General features: G+C 40.2%; 1 protein-coding gene across 8 annotated transcripts in view; it reads right to left on the bottom strand.

Annotated features, from left to right (window-relative positions):
- Positions 1-22212, bottom strand: part of LOC146504921 (uncharacterized) — a 483966-nt gene that overhangs the window by 31345 nt on the left and 430409 nt on the right. For 2 of the 8 annotated variants that reach the window (XM_085183492.1, XM_085183491.1), the window contains one exon: positions 11110-21424. The exons of 5 other annotated variants lie outside the window; for them this stretch is intronic. Coding sequence is in view for 2 of the 3 variants with exons in the window: in XM_085183491.1 (XP_085039617.1) it covers positions 21395-21424 (30 nt within the window). In the remaining variant the exon portion in view is untranslated. Of the gene's footprint in view, positions 1-11109; positions 21425-22212 lie in introns of those variants that run through there. One more of the 8 variants, XM_085183490.1, reaches the window with a different exon arrangement.

Genomic DNA, 22212 nt, shown 5'->3' with positions numbered 1-22212 from the left:
TTCTGAAGTTAGTTAATATTTCTGAAGAGAGTGTCTACGTAAAGGAATTAGAAGAATGCAGATATCGAGAGGTCTGAATTTTCATTTCATTCAATGTGCTATGAATGGGGGTTTTTAAATTAAAAAGAAAAAAGCAAAAGCTTTTTTTTAACCACTGAACTCTTCGTTTGTCCTTCACGCTATACAAAATCAATTGCCACTGACCTCAGCAGGTCTTTTGATTGTAAAAGTGAAGAAGTAAGTGAGAAAAGTAAACTGTTAAACTTCCGAAAAATGTCAAAATTCCCTTTTTCAACATTCAACGTGATGTTAGACTTTTGAATGTGAATGACGTCACAGACAAAGGGCTGCAGTATGAAACTTGAGCTAGGAGCAGCCCCCTCATTGTGTGAGAAGAGTTAAACAATCCCTGTATAGCCAAGAAGTGTGAGTGTGCGTGTTTTAAGAGCTCTGGGAGACTAAATATGACTCATGGCTTTATGAGGCTCTTTGATGGGCATCTGAAACTGTGAACCTGGCTGAACTGTACATTTCCTTAATTGCTCCAGTCCTTGTAACAGGGTAATTGCAGAGCTCTCCTTCTCTCTTTTAAATTCAGTCTGCTTGGATCTGTAGGGTCGCCTGTTCGGCTTGAGACCTCAATAAGGTTGGCCGAGAGACGGAAAGAGAAAGAGAGAAAGAGGGAGCATATTTTCCAGGAGTGATGCAGAAGGAGGGATGGGTGGAATGAAAGCAGTGTTTTATCTAAATGGATGTTGGACGATGGTCATGACAGGTTTAGAGTTTGAGCTGAGTAGGACTGGAGACAGGTGGGGTGAGGTTGTTGGACATTTTTATATGCAGTTTTGAAGTACCACATAGAAATCAGACACAGTAAAGAAACATACAGCAACATGACGTTTTCTCACATGCTCTTTTAGGGGACAAATTAATAAAATACATGGCTTAAAGTTTTTTTAAAATTTAGCAAGTTAACACTGTAAAATATGTTAACACTTCTTTAAGAAAGTTAAATGCATGGACCGTGTGTGAAAGATGGACATCTCTTCCAGTGTGCAAAGTGAAGCCAATGGGAAGACTCCTTAAACTGCTTTCTTTTTAGTAGGCAGCAGGGGGCGAATCCTCTTGTTGCAGTTATTTTGAAATCTAATCATAAAACTCGCTTGATAGATGAAGTCAGTTAAAAATTTTGCTGATGGGTTTATGGGCTCAATTGCTAGCTTTGATGCAACATGATGTTCATTTTGTAAATTATGGTCTATGTTAGCCTCAAAAAAGAGGGTATTCCTCAGGGTGGGGGTGTGATATCACCCTGGGTCAAAACACCTGAATCAAATTACCAGGCCTCTGGAGAACTTCAAGACATGTTGAGGGGGTAATTTAGCCATTTAAATCAGCTGTGTTGAATGAAGGACACATCTAAAACCTGCAGGACACCGGTCCTTGAGGTCTGGAGTTCCCCCACCCCTTCCTTTAGGATGTGCCAGTCTTGTCTTTACAAGTCGCAATCCTTCATCTTCTCTCTAAAATTTAGATCCAGCTCATCTCGTCCTATATAAAAACACCAAGATGTAATGAGAAGAAACCATTACATCAGGACTTCACCAACCATGGGTGGCATCCAATGGTACATCCAAATTTTAAGTACTGGCAATGGTTTAAAGAAGTGAATTTTAAACATGCACCAAAGAAGATATCAGGTTAGCTGCTTCCCCTGTTTCCAGTCTTTAGCCTATTTTTCTTTTCAATTAAAATTGTGATATTTATTTGAAATCCATCCATCATCCATCCATTCTCTTCCACTTATTCTTGTCAGGATCATGGGGGGCTGGAGCCTATCCTAGCTACCAGTGTCCCAAATGGCTAAATGTCATTTAGCATGGATGTCTAAATGATTTTAAACCATTTGCTAAAAAGGTATTACAGTACCTTTTTAGGTACCTTGTACCTAAGTATACAGGGGCTTCATTCACTCAAAGACTTTAGGTTACACACTCCAAGTACTTGTTTGCTGCTTTTGCTGCAACACTTACTCAGCTAATCAAGCTTTCTGGTTGCCTTTTCAATGTATTATTTAAAATTAGCATGATTTCAACAATTTAGTCAGGAACACTAGTCAAAGAAGATTTATATTTTTATTTGCAGTGATTTCTATTTGTTGGCTTGGAGTGCAGAACAGAGCGATCACCAACAGCAACACATATGACACTAAGTCAGCTACAAAGAACAGAGCTGGATTGGAAGTCGTTTGCAAAGTTGCTTGGATGCAATGTTGTTCCATGCACAGCGACTCTGGGCAGGCTAAAACAGCTTGAATAGAAATCCGATATGTGATTCTCTAATTAGATGTGCAGAAGGCTAATCTCAGTTGAATGATAAGTTGATGTTTTTTGGGGTTTTTTTTTTATTCACGTTATCTTCATTTTTCACTCTAGATTAGCTGATTAGCTTCCACTAGAAAAACTAAGACTACCACACTACCAAAAATGGGGCATTTCTTTGTCATTTTACGGTTTAGTAGTTTGCCAGGCATTTGAGGCAAAGTTTACATGTGCCAAAGTTCTTTGTCCCATTACCATTATTGTTTTACATAAACAGAAAAAAGCATCTGTACCGGCGGTCATGCCCAGAGGTCATGTTGGTGACCTGACCTTGAGCTGTGACTCGAGTGTGTTTGCGTGCGCTTGTACACACCATCAAAGGCAGCATCTGTGTTTTGGTGTGTGACTCTCCGGCGCTGAGACTGAGGCCCATCAGGCTGTGCTCGCATGCAATTCAGATGAGCTCTGCAAATCCAGCATGAAATTAAATTTACGACTTGGACCACAACACACACTCCCTCTCTCCCCTCTGATGGCTGCCTTGATAACACATGGCCCTGTGTGCATATGTGTGTGTGTGTGTGTGTGTGTGTGTATGTGTGTGCGTGTGTGTGTTTTCGCTCTAAACTCCAACAAAAGCATTAAGTGACTTTGCAGTATGCATCAATATTTTTGCACTGATGCCATGATTCATATTTGCTTTAACGGTGTGATGTGTGGCCTGATAGTGGCTTCATGATTCAGTTCAATGACAAGTCGAATATTACAGAGATATGTTTGTGTGTGTGTGTGTGTGTGTGCGCGTGTGTGTGTGTCCATTTGCCTTGCACCTCCATATTTCTGCATGTTATGTATATTGCCCCACCCTGGCCTGCTGAATAATAGAACATTTCCAACAATAACAATAATACTAATGGCTACCAGCATTACACCACAATTGTGGCCACATCCATAACAAATGCCACACACATACACGCTCACACACACTTCAATCAACACCGAGTCTGGCCCAATCATGTCAGCTCTAGCTCTCCCCATTTGCATAAAACAATTACCCCGGGTGGACTCAGGGTTCAATGTCGTCTAGACGACATGTTTCACCGCGGTACCATCAAGCCTGTGTGTGTTTATGTGTGCGTATGTGGGGGTGGGGGGGGCGGTGGGTGGGGGGGACACACTAGGTTGGTTGTAAATTAGCTAGGGTATGGTTGCTCGGGCAGTGGCCGCATCACATCACCCTGAGGCGCATGGGGCTTGGAAGGATTTATTCACATAGATAAGACACGCACGCACACACACACACACACACACACACACACACAAACACACACACACACACACACATGCAAATGAGGAAGTCTGGACATGCAAACGCACACACCCATAGCAGTTAGGGGAGAACCAATATTCATATGGGGGCATAGGGCAAAAAGAAGGCAGTAGAAATGGGATTGTGTGTGTGTGTGTGTGTGTGTGTGTGTGTGTGTGTCAGAGAGCACACACACGTTTCCAGATCTCTTTTTCTCTCTCCATCTCCCTCTCTCTCTCTGTCTACTAAGCTTTCACCACCCCATTATTTTCTGCTACTGAGCCTCTGCAATCAATACACGCAACACACCGGGCATCAGAGAAAGAGAGTGAGAGAAAGGTTGGCTCCCGCCTCCCCCCGCCCCCCCACACCTCCTCCCCTCTGGCTGACCAGAGGCCACGAAGAAAGAAAAAAAGCAAAAGAAGGAAGGAGCAATAACAAACGACAGGACACACTTTTTGCTTATTTGCCCCTGAACTGACTTTTGTTTACAAGAGCCGCCATTCAAGACCAATTAGGAGACGAGAGCAGAGAGCGCCCCTTGTGTGTACCTAATGTGCGGACACGTGTGTACGACTCCTGCCATGTGAGGTCTGCCACAGACACACAGACAGGCTGGAAGCTCATTCCTGTTGACCCTCTTCATATCCAACATGTCGACAGCAAACCTCTCAGGTGTAGTGCTGGGGTTAGGTTGTATTTTAGCCACATGCTAAACAATCGAACTTTACACGTGATGTTAATCCAAATCAACTACTTTTATATGTATTTGACTTTTCCTTATGAGCGTTTCCTTTACGTATGGCATACAGGTGAAAAGTCAACAAAACCAGCCCTAACTCCACCCCCTCAGTCTGAACAGGTCAGGTCTTCGTCCCATCTTTGATTAGTCTTTGTTTTGGTACTTTGGAACTTTTACCTGGCTAAATGCTTTATGCACATGTAGGATGTGGGAAGTGTAATAAATTCTTCTTAAAGCATTTAATACACATCTGACTGCTTAAACTGTTTTACTTATTTATATAGCTTAGTGCATGTGGCTGTAACTGTTACTTCCAATAAAAACAGCTTGCTTCACTGTGACACATTGCTATGCTGGGATTAGATTGTATGAAACAACAGTTATTACTGAATGGGAGTCCATAATTCCCCCAGTTTTTTTTCTTTTTTTGCAAGGATATCCTGAGTGATCCTCATGCACGCCCTCAGAGGGCATGAGGATTTAGACATCTCCGAGCCAGTTTTGTGTGTGTGCGGTGCCTGACCTGTTTCATCCCATCCACCCTCACCTCCCAGTGATCGAATGCACGCCAGAAACTTGATTTGAAGGCTAATGCTCCACTTTCTGAAATGATGCACTCGTGCGGCTAAAATCCACCCTAACCCTAAACTTTCCCAAAAAGGTGGTTTGCGTATAACCTGGTGGATGTGAAGAGGTTAACTGCAATGCGATTCAAAGATTGAGTACATTTTCTATGAAGAAAAGAGATGTCTGACAGGAGGAGGTGGTAAAGAGGAGAAGGAAGGAAAGGCTGGGGAGGGGAAATTATCCCTGGCAAAGGGGGTGGCGCGGTCTGAATGGAGAGGCAGAGCGATGGGGCACAGGATGACAATTCCTTGCCCTTCACACACGCACACACGCGCACACACACAAACAATAACAGAGATAAAGAACGGGAGTGCTAAAGAGAGGGCAGCAGAGGGAGGGAGAGGCTGTGCCATCCCAGACCCAGACTGCAGGATTAATGATGAATAAAAAAGAAAGAAGTGCACACAAAGGAGTCAGAGGGAGAGAAGGACCGGGGGGGTTAAAAAAAAAAGAAAAGTGAAAGAGAGAGACTGAAAGAGAGGAAAGAGAGACCCTTTTTTATCCCACAAGGATGGATGAAGTGGTATTGCAAGTCAGGCCTCCTAGGGGTGCAGATCTATAGGCGTTCACATGCGCGCACATTTGCACACACATTTCAAAAGAGCACACACACATAAACCGCATGTGAATGCAAGTCAACACAGTGATGGAAATAAACACTTCCTTATCTCTTCATCCCTTCATTACAGTCAGCTTGCAGCATGTACAGTAAGTATAATCCTCTTGCATTCGCATACACTCACACACACACATACACAAACATATATAACACAGCCTACTCGCACTCATGCACAAGTGCATGGCACTGTGAATCAGGGGATGCTTAATCAATGTCAGAATTCAATCAATAGCCCAGCCCCATGTGACGGAGGGGGCTCTCTCTACCCCACACCCCCTCCGCCTCACCCCCCTCCTGTTCGTCCACTCTTCTTACTTTTCTCTCCATTTCCTGTCATCTCCTTTTCCTCTGCCCTTCCCCATCATTTCCTCTCCTCATCCTCCTCTTCATTTCACCTTGCTGATGCCCTAAAGTCACAAAAGGCACTCGCTATATACTACACAACCACCACGCTTCCATCCCAGCCGCACAAACCTGGGACAAAAATGCTGCTTGTGGAGTTGAAAACAACAAATCTTTTGATATCACAAAAAAATATGACATGAAAAAGACTTCAGTCAACATGTTGCATTTTTTTGTGTTTGTTGCCGTTATCGTGCTTTTATGACTTGTTATTGTTCAATATTTGATTTGATGTTTTCTTTTTAATGTTTTTAGCGGAGAGGATTTTTTTTATGCCTCATTATGCTTTTGAAATGTTTTTCATCCTGGTTCAAACATGTAAATGACTGAAAGTTTATATTCAAAATATTGTATAAATTCAGTTTTTTCTGCAAAACATTTTAGTCTCTTTTTTTGTCAATAACAGATTATTTTTTTAATGTTTAAGCTTTTATAGCTTTTAGAGGCTCCAGTAAAAGCTGAATATAGAGATGAACCATAGTTACCACTTTTGAAGACAAAACATTGGATTCTTTTGCTAAATGACGTAATTTCAAACTAGTCTGTGCAGCAGTAACTTCTAAAAACTTGAGAAACTTCTTAAACACACACAAAAGGTTCTGTTGTGGTTTATCTTAAATGTAATTATTTGGCATCAAGCGTAGGGATGGGTATCGAAAACCGGTTCTGGTTGAGAACCGGTTCCCAGTGTTTCAATTCCTTGGAATTGTTTGCCATTTTTGCAAACGATTCCCTTATCGATTCCAGTCGCCCCGAATGACGTCACCACGTTGCCGAGCGTCATTTACTTGGCAGGAAACACGGCGCCTAAGCGGCTCAAACGCTCAAAAGTTTGGTTATACTTTACGAGAATGGGCAACTTGCAATACTTGCAAAGTAGATATTTCCTTTAAGGGAGGAAACACTACGAATATGCAAAAGCATTTGCTCACAAAACACGCGATGACCTTAAATGAATGTCGTGTTTTTAATTCCGCTCCGGACTCGTGAATCTCAACCCAGCAGCAGCGGTAACGTTTGCACGTCCTCTCCCGTTAATGCGGCAAGTAAATAATCAACTAACAGTGCATATTATGTTAGCGCGATCTGCCTTATTACAAAACCTGCCATTACTGTGCGTTTAGGTGACCATGATGAGACAGACAGAGTCTGGCTCAGATGCTGGCAGTTCTCACTGCAGTCTACCGTTAGCGTCTCCTTTCAGGCCAGGATAGATGAATGTCACCGAGCAGTGACTAAGTTTGTGGTCAAAGGTTTGCACCCATTTGCCACAGCAGATGATTTTCGGTAAGTGAATGTGTTTAATTGTAGGCAGGGACATTACTGGATATTCTTGTGTAATTGCTACAGAATAATTGATGTTATACTTTGTTATTGCTACAGAAGAATATTTATTTTATTATTTTACATTTACATTTTTTTTCCTGGGGACCCTGTGACACCCCATTGAAGAGCCGTAGGCTGTGGATCTCTTAAGATCTCACTGTTGGGTTTGTAAGGCCATGTTACTCCTAAATTTCTATCTTGTTCAAAGAGAAGATATAAAACAAAGTTCTAAGCTATTAGACCTTAGTGTTCTCCTTTTTTAAAAAGAATCGATAAGAGAATCGATAAAGAATCGAATCGTTAAACAGAATCGAAAATGGAATCGGAATCGTGAAAATCTTATCAATACCCATCCCTAATCAAGCGAATGTTTTCAATTCAGAGATATATACATACTTTTTATTTAGAAGCAGGGAATGAAAAGTATTTTAGCACTTTAGCTAGAGGTGCTCATTCATTCAGAATATTCAGAAAACTGCTCTAATGTGCAGCCAGTGTTTGTACAATAGGATTAACATGAAGTAGAATGGCAGATCTAGCTAACTTCTTTTACTGATATATTGATTGCAGTCTTTGCTTGTTTTCTCATATTGGTAGAGATGTATACGAGCGTACAGTGGAAGTGAACTGAAAATAACATGTCAGTTCAAAAACATTTCACATGTCGTATTTTTCAGTTTTGTCATGACTGTTTGTCGGCCAAAACTAAATTTCTGAAATGAAAAAAGAATGAAAACATTAAAAAAAAGATGGACACATATGCCATGACACAATGCATCAGGATGGCAGGAATCCAAAATTAACAAGGATTTTTTTCCCCACCACATGAGGCTACAATAGTTGTCCACAAACTAACCAGGTCTTACATCTCCATCAATAATAACAAGTGAACTTACCTTGTAGATGCTACTGACAACTAAACATGGTCAGTTTCAAAGAATGAGCTCAGCATATATGTAAGAAATTCCCAGTGCAGCCCTACCTACTTGTTTTGTTGGTAAAGTGCAGCCAATTAAATGAAAGATGTCATAAAGAGACAGGAAATGGAGTTAAAACTTATCTAAAACAGCTGATGAGCCGAAGGGGTGCGCCATAGACCAGCGCAGAGAAAAATAAGAAATTATTTTGAGCTGTGAATAATAAAAGAGATGGCACTGGAAACAAGCATAACAGACTGTTTTTAACTGTGACAAACTGGAATATTATTTTTATATATTATCCAGGCAAACAGAAATTTCAGTGATGGCCAACACCTATTGCAGATAAAAGCAGGGACATTACTTGGTCATAATTCCTGATTTAGATATAGTTAACGTTTCCTGTACCTGGGTCGAAAGAAAAGCCTTATAAAGAATGCAGCAGGTAAAATGTTTGTTTACTGGTAACATATCGACTTAATGCAGTAATACACCTCATCTTGAAAAAATAAATAAATAAAAAAGGTCTAGTGCATACATTTCAAAGATAAAGAGTATATGTGTAGATGTGTATTTGTCCCCCACAGTATGTAGACATGACAGTTCTGCTTTTCTCTGGCTTCCATTGGAACTTCAGTTGTGTGTGTCTGTGTGCCTGCGTGTGCACTACATAGTAAGTTCATGAATACTAAGGCTCGCAAAGAGTAGCTAGCAATAAAGTTGCATTATTAAAAATTCAATGTTATGTGAGCTTAATGTGATTGTACCATAATATGTGCTTATGAGGATGTAAATGGTAGTGTGGGGGACTACTTTACATAGCTGTTATTGTTTTGGGTAGGTTTAAATGACAGAGAAATAACCTTTGCTTGTCCGTCTGGAATAATAGCTTTCCCCATGTTCATAAAAATGCAATTTTTGATGAGCAGTTATGAGGTTATGTCTGTAGGAGAGTGAATATGGTGTTATTTTGGAACTTGACCAAACTGCATTTTCAGAGCGCTGCTTTATTTAAGGTACTGCAATCTGAAGCTCCTTACTGAGGACAAATTAGAGTGTCCATTTCAACTGCTCTGCGGGTATCTAGATCATGTGGGTGGAAGCACAACTAGAGGAACTCTTTGAATGACCCCTCCAAGCAGTTTTACTCTAAATAAAGAAAAAAATAGATGCCAAATTATGGTTTTTAAAATGTTGGTGTCACATAAAAATGTCTTAGTAGTTCTACATGTCATTAGAGATTCAAAATACTTTTTTTAAGTTAAAATTTTTCCTTTTTTATAACTCATCCATTTAGATACTGTTAAGGCTTAAAACAGGACACTTTCAATGACAGTGGGCCAACAAAAGGGAGCCAAAGTCTATAGGTATGCATTAGGTTCCCTCTCCACTGATGACTTGGGTGTCCAACAGAGATGTTTCCTGGGTACCTCCTAGGTGAGATTTCTGAGGCATATCCTTTCTGGAAGAACGTCTTGCGGTAACCTCAGGATTTACAGATGGATTAGGGAAACCTTTCAACCTGAACCTTCAATAACATAGCATTGTCTCTGTAAAGTTTTGTAACAGTTAGCTATCATTACCCATTGATTAAGTTCTGGACACACCTGATTAATACATCCATTCTAAACAAGTTACATTTCTGAACAATTGTTTGTTGTTGTTGTTTTAGTTCTCCACACTAAAATGATTTTTCCACGCCAACAAAATCAGACCTTTTCCAAAATGGCCTCCAGAGTGATGTAAATGCCAGAAAAGCAAAACTCATAGCAGAGCTGTTGACCTCAACCTCATCGTATGTTGAAAAAAAATTGTCAGCAACTTCTTTCAAACTTGTTCAGTTTTCTAACAATAGAAACAGACAAATATTTAAGTGAACCAACAGTGTGCAATTTATTGATTTATATATCTACTGATATATCATCAATTGAGGCTGAATGGAGGTTGGGACACTGGGGAGAGTAGACACATTTGAAGTATCTTTGCTCATATTACATTTTACTGTAACATTCAGAGTTTGGCAATCTTTCATATCCAATGAGCACAGACTGTTTGATTGTACATATAGTAGATATATTTCGCTTGCCTGTTCTGCCAGCAAACAGCAGGTGTTGCAGTGTTTCTGTATATTTGGATTCAGCACAGCTACGAGGAACACACTCCTCCCTCCGTCTGGCCTGAGTGACTCACAGCAAAACCAGTAGATGATCCACACAGCACACACTCACTACAGTGCAATTACAGTGTGTGACACATCACACAGAAGTAGCATAAACTAACAAATCAATATATGCACATGTTCTAGTCAGGCAAAAGTGTGTGTGCAGCTTGTCTGTGTGGTCTACATGCATGTACGGAGACCATTTTACCACCGATACCTCTCTGTGTCTTCAGTGTCAGAACAGATTTAGCAATTGGAAGAAGGGGAGAGAGGGTGAATGCATGCATGGACAATGTGACCCGTCAGTAGTTATGGCTCACGTGCGTGTGCGTGTATGCCTGTGAGACTGCATGTGCATGTGTGCATATCTCTGCATGTCTATGCCTGTGTGTGTTTGCATGTGACCAGGCCGCCCCGAAGCAGCAGATTTGATCTTTGTAAAGGCTAACATCTGTCGCCTGTCATTTTAGCAAGATTGATGACAACTACCAGAATGGACGGGTAAGAAAGAGGAAGGAGTGAGCTGATGTCTAGGACAGCGGAGACAGAGGAGAGTCTAAGAGTGGTTGGAGTTGGATAGGTGGTAGTAATGGGCAGGCCAAAGTGGGGTCATCGCAGACACGAATAATTAGGCGAGCCTCTGCATCTCAGTGAAATGGATGCTGACTGGATTGAGATGCCAGGGTCTCTTTAAGTTGAATCTGATCACAAAGATATTACATTGAGTGTATATGCTTCTGCTTTTGAGCCCTAAACGTTTTATGGCGCTTTCATAGATTTGTGACAGCATTTATGAAGTTTTTGTCAGGCTCGTGTGCCAGACGGCGACCTGGAGGGCTTTTCTTTGGTGATTTTACTGGAGGCTTTTTGAGTTCCCTTTTTTTGGGAAAAGTTTCAGGTTCTAATTCAACTTCAGAAAGTAATTTCAATGCTAAAAATACAATTGAACAAAAGATGGCATTCTGAGCACTAGCAATAAAATAGCTGAATGAAAAAAAAGAAAAATTTAGCAAAAGACATTTTGATTGTCAAAAAACTTTAATGACTGTATTTTTATCTACAATTGCTGAAGAAAATCTCAAGTTTTTCACTGCAGGATGTAGAAAATGCCTCATGTGTGAGAAGGCATTAATCATTTAAAGGCTGACATGAACATGATGTAGGCTGACTGTGCCAAATTGCCAGAACTGCCACTTCCATACTACCATGATTTTTCTTTTTTGCTAAAGCACTTCCATTTCTTTAAATGAGGGACGAGACCTTTGCACAGTCCAGTTGTTCCTGTTCAGAAGATGCAGAAGGGGATCTCTTCTGCTGCTTCATATGATCATTGTAAATTCCCGCTTGTCAAATTTGATGAAGTCTCTGATTTGTAATTGGATATAAAGAATCAAATTAATTTGATTCAGTTCTTTTGTATAGTGCCAAATCACAACAACAGTCATGTAAAGGCACTTTATTTTGTAAGGTAAAGACATATAACAACAGAGAGAAAACCTCAACAATCAGATCACCCACTTATGAGCAAGCACTTGGCGACAGTGGGAAGGAAGAAAGAGCCATCCTGGGGAGGGCCAGTCATCTGCCGTGACCACCTGAGTGTGAAGGGAGGGAGCCAGGACAAAAGACACTGTGTAGCAGAGCCATAGATGAATAATAATCATTAAAGGCAAAATGGTGTTTAAAAATATAGAGAGTGAAAAGCAGTGACTGAAGAAGAAATGCCCAGGGCATCATGGGAAGCAGTTTGGGAAGACTATTGCAATTAACTAAGGGAGGATTCAGCCCTAAGCATATGCTTTACCAAAAAAAATAAAGTTAAGACTAATCTTAGAAAGGGTCTGTCTTCCAAATCCAAATTGGGAGCTCCTCTTCCATAGAAGAAGAGCCTTAAAGCTGACGGCTCTGCCTCACATTCTACTTTTAAATATTCTAGAAACCACAAGTGAACCAGCAGTCTGAGAGTGAAGTGCTCTGTTGTGGTGATATGGTACTATGAGCTCTTTATGGTAAGATGGGGTCTGAATATTCAAGATCTTGAGAAGGATTTCAGATTTGATTCTAGATTTAGATCTAGAATTTGAGCTGATGTAGAAGCTAACAAGGGAGAAATATGCTCTTCTAGCACGTGTCACTACTCGCGTTACACCATTTTGGATCAACTGAAGGCTTTTCAGGGGCCTTTTAGAAAATATAATCAAATAGTTCCTCCATGTTCCCTTTGTAAATAGTCAAAGTTGTAACACTCCACCAGAAGACTTTTCAAACCATAAGGACCCTAGTCTCCTTAAAGGCACTCAAACACAAATTAAAGGGCAAACATAAGGCCTGGAACGACCTAAAGCAGGTCCTTGTTTAATGTATGTAATGAGACAATGATATGGCTGCTAACTATGCCACCAAGATGCTGTATAGCTAAACATGCTATCTGACTTGTAAACTAGCCTTCTTGGCACCAGTGTTGGTTATTACACGTGACTGCCCATCTCTGCTCGGCACAGCAAGAAAAATCATCATAAACAAATTTTTAGCAAATTTACACAATGTCAATATAGGTTTCAATATATTAGCAATAAATCACAAGCTAACAACATTTACTACTTTAACTTGACTGAAACACCACATTTAACACACCCAGGCAGGACCCAGTTGGACGGCAGTCGCTGAATACTACAGTGGGGAGTTTAGGAAAAAGCTTCCTTGCATTAGGAACGTCAATCTGCACCTGTTCCATGCATTGCGATGTGGAAGAAGGGCTGAATACATTAGCTGAAAAACATTGTGGGGCTGAAGTGACTGTAAATAACTGCCACTTTTATGAGCTCCTCTTGAGCTCTTTATAAGCACAAACCAAATTACAGTCCTCCTTAAAGAGTCGAACACTATCTTAATAAAAGTACTAAGAATGTGTACTCGGAGTTCTGTAACTGAAAATGAAAAGAAGAAAACGCACGGTGAGAAATTACATGTTAAGAGGCATTGACTACAATTCTGTGGCATGTTATATTAGCCACTCAGTATTAATTAAACATTGACATAAATGAATGGAGACCAATGTGTTGTAACACAATGGATGCAGGCTGCTGCATGACAGTTGTGTTATTCTTTGCTTGTCAGAAATGTAGCTTATAATATTTATTCTTTCAAGTCACAAGCAGTAAATTGAGAGTAATCACAAAGCTGCTCTCACCATCATGAATAGTCACCTGTTACATTAATAGCATTTACAGATATGTCGGAGAACCTGCAGCAAATCAAGGGAGGGAGGTATGAAGGCAAGAAGCAGATGCCAAAAAAAGCCATTAAGTCTTTTTTCTGTTTCTTTTTTCTTTTCTTTTTTTTTTTGATAACACCACTTTCATACTGAGTGTGAGGGGCAATGACATTACAGTGAATGTTACTGATTAATGATACAACAACCTGGCACTGGCAGTAAAATTTAAGAGGTACATTGCCAGTGGCCGGTGATGATATACTGTATGTTGTTTCACTTGGAACTTAGATGACTGATGATTAATATTGTGAAACTGCAACAGCCGACAGCATATAAACAAGATAAATAGAGAGCAGTAAGCAAATTTAGTAAACGAGCATATTGAGTGTGTAACAGAAATAACCATGCAGAGTTGTAGAGAAACGGAACATAAACGATGGAGGAAAATATGCAGATATAGAGAGGAGTCATTCAAACTGCTAAACTATTAATGTAAGAGTGTGCTTTTCACAAGAGTATTAGTGTTTTGTTTTTGATCATATCATCTTCATTTGGGTTTGCTTTTTTATGCCCGATGCTCACAAGGCCAATATTTGGTGTCCATTTATTGATTTTATTGGTTTCCATCAAGAATCACGTGTTTATCTGCTCGCTAAATACTGCATTCACCTGCAAGCAGAGATAAGCAAAATATAACGGTTTTCCTACTGGATGCTGTCAGTCCTACAATCAAGCATTGCTCACATAATCAGAGAAGTGCTTTCTGTATGTGCAATGTATGTGTAGCATGCACTTGCCACTGCCGAAAGCAATACAGAAACCTTTTTGAAATCATTTTGACATTCAGCCTTCTGAGCTATACTGCAGACTGTCCTCCTTAAAGAAAGAGCCTCATGTGTGCATGCACCGACAATTTCAAATTCGGTGACTTGTAGTCTGTGAATAACACGTTTCTCTGGCACAGACCTCTGTTTTGGTCACTCTGGGTCAAATAAAGTATGATTCTGTTTATGCTAGAAAACAAAGATCACCAAATTCATTTTTGAAGACATCTTTAAAAAAATTGAGACTGTATATGTGAACTGAGGCAGCAATAGTTATACAACAAAACTTCCTGAGAAGTAAAGCAGAAACTCTGGCAAACTTGATGTTTTTTTCTTTATTGAGTAAACTTTATTAAGCTTAAATTCAAAGGTCACTGAAAAATGCCAACTATTCCCTTATAGGACTATTCATAAGTTTTTTAGTTTAGATTTCCAGTGCACCCCAGTCATGAAATTGTATTTAATGGTTCTTTTACTGTGCCAGTCATCATACGACACCTTATTACAATCTACAAGGTAAAGTTTCTTTAAAAGTGACCCCAAAAATCTCTGTTCTATTCTTCGGTAATCTACTACACAGACACAAACACACATTTTCTGTGTGTAGATGGCATGCTACACCAAATATACTGGAGGCTACCTGGGGACAGCTTTATTGAATGCACACTAGCTCCTGTGTCTTGGCCATGTCAGTAGCTTTGCAAAAGTGGCAGTGACATATGACCCTTGACCAGTGACCACAACAGAGGTTGGTTCGAATATTAAGAGATGAATTCTTCTTGTTTTCAGGGCATTCTTGTATTTGTGTGTGTGTGTGTGTGTGTGTGTGTGTGTGTGTGTGTGTGTGTGTGTGTGTGTGTGTGTGTGTGTGTGAGATGATTTTAAAGGTTCAGTGAATCTTTTCACATCCTTTTGGGTTATTTGCACTAATGACGTGTAGAAGCTGTGTAAGGAGCAGCCATTCTCTTGCTTGGTTTATACCTCTTGACAATCATGGCAGTGGCTAGAAGTCAAAAACACTATGGCTTTAACAAGAGTGGGTGTTATAACTTACTTTATGTTTTTAATTACCGTATTCATTTTATCTTAGGAACACGGTCTTAAATGAAAGGTAAATTTCTTTGTTTTTGTTTGTTTGTGATCATCACCAGTTTATCATAATCATATAATTACTCATTCAGATGCATGGATTCATTTTGTTTTTAGATCAGGTAACTGGGTGCCAACCAGAGCAGGTTCCACCTGGTGCTATCACAACCACATTCACTTCCAGATCAGGTCAGTGGGCTGTTTATTGTGACACTGATAACTGCATTTGTCATTGTCGTGCTCTGTCACTGCAAATTTTCCTGTACATGGTTAGATGACCAGATGCGATCATAGCAAGGCTTTATTTTTGTGGATGTGTTTATTAAAGGGATGTAGCATTTTGCTTTGTCTCATAGTGTGCACAGACATGCTCATGTTACGGTGTATGGGATGGAACAAATTAGAAGAGCGCACCATGTGCAGCACACTTCATAAAAGTTCTCTGAACAGACACAACCAGACTTAGAGAAGAAAAATCACACTTTTGGTAATGCACATGTCTAATTTTCACATGTTCACAATGTAGAAAAGGTGTGAGAGAGAATTAAAGTCCTCGGAGCTGTCACTTGATGCCACACAGACACATCAGCTGGTTCATGACATTCAGGGCTGGGCTCAGATGTCCGTTTCCATAAAGTTAAAGTGTTAAACACATCATTAAACACTATTCATTTGTTTTTATAGAATCAGGAGGTCAGGACAGATGAAAACAAAGCACTTTTGTCAAGCACCAAGTCTAGTGCCCTCACAATAAAACAGATACACTGGTGTGGTGAGGGTGTGTTTTCCTTAAAACACCAGAAGAAGACATTTTGGTGCCAAACTACCATACTAAATGAACATGTTGCCATGGTAGCAGGAGGAGACAAAGTTGGGCCACTGGAGGTGACATTTATGTTTTCCTATAGCAGTTGGCCTTGTGTGCTTTGCATTAGTTTTGTTTTAGTTAAGTGCACTATCCCTGAAGATGATTTAATAGCAAGTAATAAGTGTCCTGTGTTCTTTTAATTTAGAGCATGGTTGGTATTCTCTTCAAAAAGAAGGTCTTTGATAAGGTGATGGCTGTAAAAAGGCTCCAGGAGGAGGATGTGTTACTCCTGAAAGAGATGATGCAACTCTGGAAGACTTTCAGGTAAAAGGAGCTGAGTTTGCACAATGCCAGTGTCAGAAGAGAGGCTGTCCTAGTACAATGCCTTGAGTTTTTAGGCCCTGTCCTTGGAGGTTTCTAAGCAAGCCAAAATATTCTTCTGACTTACTGAAGTTTGAAAAAGTTGCAGCTATTTATTTATTTATTTTTTTAAATGCCCGTTAGAAGGTCATTGTGGTATACTTAGGCCTGCTGCTTACTGTTTTTCTTCATCTTCCTGGCATTCAAAAACTCCAATTTCAGCTGTTGTTCAGGTTCTAAAAACCCAACATTCAGTTCTTGCTTTCATGTGGCAGTGTTTGTCATGTGAAAAGTAATTAAAGTTTCCTCACTGAACTGCTGTGCCGTTTTGTGTGTAACGCTGATGTGTTAGGCCTGCCCTGCCAAGCATGCTTCATGTTTTTGAGACAGTTTCTAAACCAATCACATCATGTGACAACACATCAGAACCTTTAGCTGTGAAGTCAGCCGGTGAAGACCAACTACGGGTTCTGACGCCAAAATTTTGTGACTCCCTGTTCTCCTGAGTATTCTTTCAGTCATCACTGGTGATCAGTGGTGTGCAGGCCTTGCTTTAGCCTTCATCACAGTATTTTAATGAATTCAGCTATTCATTAATGATTTTGTTCTTGTATGGTTAAATTGCCATTTAAGTGTTACTTGTTTGAACAGTGGTTGTGAGTACGTGTCTATGCAGTCATTCTGGTAAAAGGTACTTTTTTAGTAGGTTCCCAAATAAAGGGCCTGGTCTTTCCACTGGAACAAAATGGAAAACAATGACTTGACAATGACAAAAAAAAGTATTCTGTTCGGAATTTTTATGGATGGAATTTCTAGGTGTAGCCAAGTGGCGAAGGCTTTGAAACCACTTGGGTGGTTTCAGAATCTCATCTCTGCTTTTTGCAGATGATGTTGGCTTTATCAGGTGGCGGCTTCCAGTTCGTACTAGAACGGTTTGCAGCCGAGTAAGAATGAGAATCAGCATCCAAATCTGAGCCCATGGTCCTCAGCCGGTAAAGGGTGGAGTGTCCACTCTGGGTCAGGGACGAGTTCCTGCTCCAAGTGGAGGAGTTTAAGTATTTCTGGGTCTTGTGCATGAGTGATGAGAGAAGGGAGTGGGAGATCGACAGACAGGTTGGTGCTGCAGCTGCAGTGATGCAAACGCTGTACTGGTCCATCGTGGTGAAGAGAGAGCTGAGTGTAAAAGTGAAGCTCTCAGTTTACTGGTCGATCTATGTCCCTACCCTCACCTATGGTCACGAGCTGTGGGTAGTGACCAAAAGAATGAGAACGCGGATACAAGCGGTGGAAATGGGCTTCCTCCGAAGGGTGGCTGGCCTCTCCCTTACGGAGAGTTCGACCACCCGGGAGGGGCTCAGAGCAGAGCCGCTGCTCCTCCACATCGAAAGGAGCCAGTTGAGATGGTTGGGGGATCTGCCTCCTGGGCAGAAAAGCGGAAGAAGAAAGATGGATATACAATATAACAACAACATCTAAATAATATGAACTAAAAGCACCACAGAATCCTTAATACAGAATAAACATTTTGTATTGTAAGCCCTCATAATAAATAATAGGTTATAATGTAAAATTATGGTATTTGAATGCAATGATTGGGCCAAGCAACGTGTAATAGTTTTGCAGCTTGGTATTTGTTTCATTAATCAAACGGATTCTTCCACCCTACTCAATTTGTGGACTAAATTACATTATAAATCCTTAACCAAGCTTGTCATTAGCTAACTACTGTTAACTAACTATTAGATAACTACTGCTGACGATGCTGACATAGAGAGATGTATGTACAGCAGTAAATGTACAGTGTATGGCTGTTCAACCGGAAGCCAGAAGTTTCTGTTATTTGGCTTTCTGTAGCGTTAATGCTGCTGGTGGTTAGCCGTACACATTTTGGGTGCAGTAAGAACCTCTATGAACCACAGCAAATAAATGAATGCTAAAATGCATAACTAATAATATAGTTATTGTATTATTCATTGCCATTTTGTCTTTGGGCCTTTTTGTCTGGTTCTGCTCTGAGATATTTGTTTTAACACACCATTTTATTAATAAAAAGTTGGTCATAAAAAAAGGCATGGCATCTCTTCTCAGTGGAGTGTTTCCATTAGATGCCATGCAGGAATCTTGATAAAAAGTGAAGCGCTAGTCACATTGCATTGTAGGACACTATTTTGGTGCATAATTGAAGGAATAAAAACATAGATATATTTCTGATTTAGAGAACTTGTTGCTTTGTTAAACAGTGAACTCCTGGCATCCAAACACAGGCTCCTGGCCAGCACACTTGACTCAACACACTAGGCTGCTCTGCTAGCCAAGATAACTAAGGGTGGCTGTGGCTCAGGAGGTGTCTGAATGTTAGATAAAAAGCACGTACATGGAAAAAGCATATCAAGAAGTGCTTGTATGAATGTGCATGAATGAGGCAAGTTGTATAAATACTTTTAGTGCTAAGTTAGAGTAGAAAAGCGCTATATAACAACCAGTCCATCAATAAATGAAATAAAGTAAGGCTATAGTGGAATTTCTGTATAAAACTCCTCACCAGTGTTTTACTTTTTACCTCTTTTATTTCTTCCTTCTCTTCTCCAAAGAAGAAGTCTTCTATATTTTGAGTGACTCTTTCTTTGTTCTTATTAAGTTTGTTTAAGCAGAAACATGCATACCATTTTCAACAGGAGTGACTGGAGTCAGGTGGGACCCCCCCCCCCCCAGGAAGGTCACCTCTTTTCTTCTGTCACTATAAACTGCCACTGCTGGAGTTTAAGTTATGTCAGCCCTCAGGGGTACCCCCAATGGCCTGGAGCCCCAAGCAGTTTTCTGCCTTACCTGGTGGCATGTAGCGCCTCTGAGTGGAGAAAAGTGGCATACCAAAGGACCTTTAAAGCGCAGTGTCAAGGGCTAAAAACACAAACAGCTGAGAAATGTTTCATTTATGGGAATGGAGGCTTCCACAAAGGTGCTTTATTATACAGGACTTATAACTGACAATAGGACTGCAGGTTTCTACAGACTGCATCATTTGCACTTGTACTTGTAGAAGGTTGCTTATTTTCTCCTACTTGACGTTTCTTTGATCTAGGCATATTCATTTGATTTATGTTTAGTCTAAAACTACTGATGAGTAACTGCCTTGAAATTTTGGAGGGTTTTTGCAAAAGATTATCTGAATGAGGAGCTTTATCAGAGCTTGGTCTAAAACGCCATTCAACTTTACTGTTTCTTGTTTCAAAGGTTGCAACATCCAGTTCCTATAGAATAAACAGTTTTCTGAAACCTGTTGAACAGAGACAGGTAATGGCTTCTAATTAATGGGCTAATGTGCTTCCTGTATGATGAGATAGGAGAAGAAAAAGCTCCATTTATAACTTTATATTGCAATCATTTTTTCTCCATTCGCTTTTCATTTGGCTTTCAGTGTCTCCACAGGGACAAGTCTCTGACCGCTGTACACACAGCTGGCTGAAATAAAAAAAAATGAAAACTTAATTAACTCCAGAGTGGAGATATTATCCAAACAGACAGACAGAGAAGCTACACTCGTTTAAAGCCCAGTCAGCGCGGGTCATGCTCCATGAATTATTCAAGCTGCCCGCCGGTTTGCAGAGTGAGTTTTAAGTGGACAATGACCCTGTGCACACTCATTTAGCCTGCGCCTCGGCTAACAAGGCTAAGTATTCACCGACTCTCCACTATCCTCTACTAACAAGCTAATGGAATTTCAATCAAGAGGATGCACTGAATGGCTTAACATGGGCGAGCCTCGCTCTGGGCCTCTATACACACACATATCAATATTCAATTAGATCTGTGGGTTTTTCAGCCTGGCCTTGTTAAGTAAGAAGTTGGGTAAAGGGAAAGCTTGCAAAGGCCAAAAGGCTAGTTTCAACCAGGCGTTGATAACTTCAAAAGAAGTCCTTAATTTTCTCTATAATTACAACTTTGGCTCAGATTAAAAGTGGCATTTGGAAAAATGTAGATAAATACAGTTCATACATTAATCAGCAACATGGCCGGTGTGCTACTGGCCAGGATTATTAAAAATAATCTCAGATTTTAGGGCTCAAAGCCGTAAAAATGTTATTTATGAGCATAATTTTTTCAAGGTGACAATTAGTGGGTTAATGAAATAAATGCAGCCCCTAAAGGTCTCCAAAAGTTGATTCTGTTCATCTGGACGTAGCGTTTTGTGGGAGAAACGTTTCGTCACTCATCCAAGTGACTTCTTCAGTCTCAGCTGACTGCAGGTTTCCCCAAATCTAATAAACAGTACATTTGCATAATGACTGAAACCAGCCCACTGAAGGAACAATGGGCTGGGAGGTCAGTTCCTTAATCATAATTATGCAAATTCTCATGACCATTGATCAACAACCACTGACCAAAAACCCACTGCATTCATTTCTCTGAAGAGCTGCATTAAACAGAGATGATTACATACAATCCATGGACGTATGCAATATAAGGTATTTAGTATGTAGATCTGAAGTTGTCCATAAAATAAACATGTACTCAAGCACCTTTACTCCCCTCACTTTTCAGTGAGATAAAAGAAAGCACTGGAGTGTTACATGACTATTTTTTAGCTTTAAAGCATAATCCTGTTTTTTTTAAAGCAGACTTTACCATGATTTGCATTTGTGTACTTACCAAACTCACTGAGAAGGAGATGAGACTGCTAAACAGTGGGCCAGGAACTGGAAACTAGCTGGAATCAAACAAACAAACAAACAAAAAAACCTAAAAGAAACCCTCGATATCAGTTTTGCCACTAAATAGCATGGATTTCCTCAGGCTTATGAAGATTCTCAGTTATTCAGATCATTCTATTTCAGTGACTTTAATGTTGACAGCTGGGCTTGCAGCACTAGAAGGAAACAATTCTTTAACTTTAAATTCTTCATCTTTCAATCACAAGGAAGTGGCAAATGACAACATTTGTCAGCTACAAAGCAGTTCTAACCATCTCTCTGCAGGTAGTTTAAAAGTATTAGTAAGTTTTAACAAGAGCACTTGTCAGATTTTGTTTCCCATTTAGGAAGCTGGCTGTGAAATTTTTCCATAAGTACAACAACATAATTAGTAAGTGGCAAAATGACAGGTGTGCACAGGTGAACAAGTAGACCTGGTTCACATAGTTCATAGTGATGGTGTTCCTTGGTTTGATAAATGGTAGTAAATTGGTTTTTATATAGTGCCTTTCTACTCTGCTGGAGCATTCAAAGCACTTTATACAACACACCTTATTTAACAATTCACACCCATTCATACAAACACTCTATCTACCATTCACACATATTCATTCAGATGAACACATCGGAGAGAAACTTGGCCAAGGATACTTTGGCGCCAGAGCAGCCAGGGATCGAACCACCTACATCCCATTTAGTGGATGACCTGAACTCCAAGAAAGGAGACAATGAGAAAAGAATACTATCCACTTCAGACAGTTTTAGTACTTGCTGTTCTCTGTCCACACACTTTTACTGTCACTCA

This window comes from Neolamprologus multifasciatus, chromosome 13 (assembly GCF_963576455.1).
Source record: "Neolamprologus multifasciatus chromosome 13, fNeoMul1.2, whole genome shotgun sequence".
Taxonomy (NCBI): domain Eukaryota; kingdom Metazoa; phylum Chordata; class Actinopteri; order Cichliformes; family Cichlidae; genus Neolamprologus; species Neolamprologus multifasciatus.
This window is presented reverse-complemented; position numbering and strand designations above follow the sequence as displayed.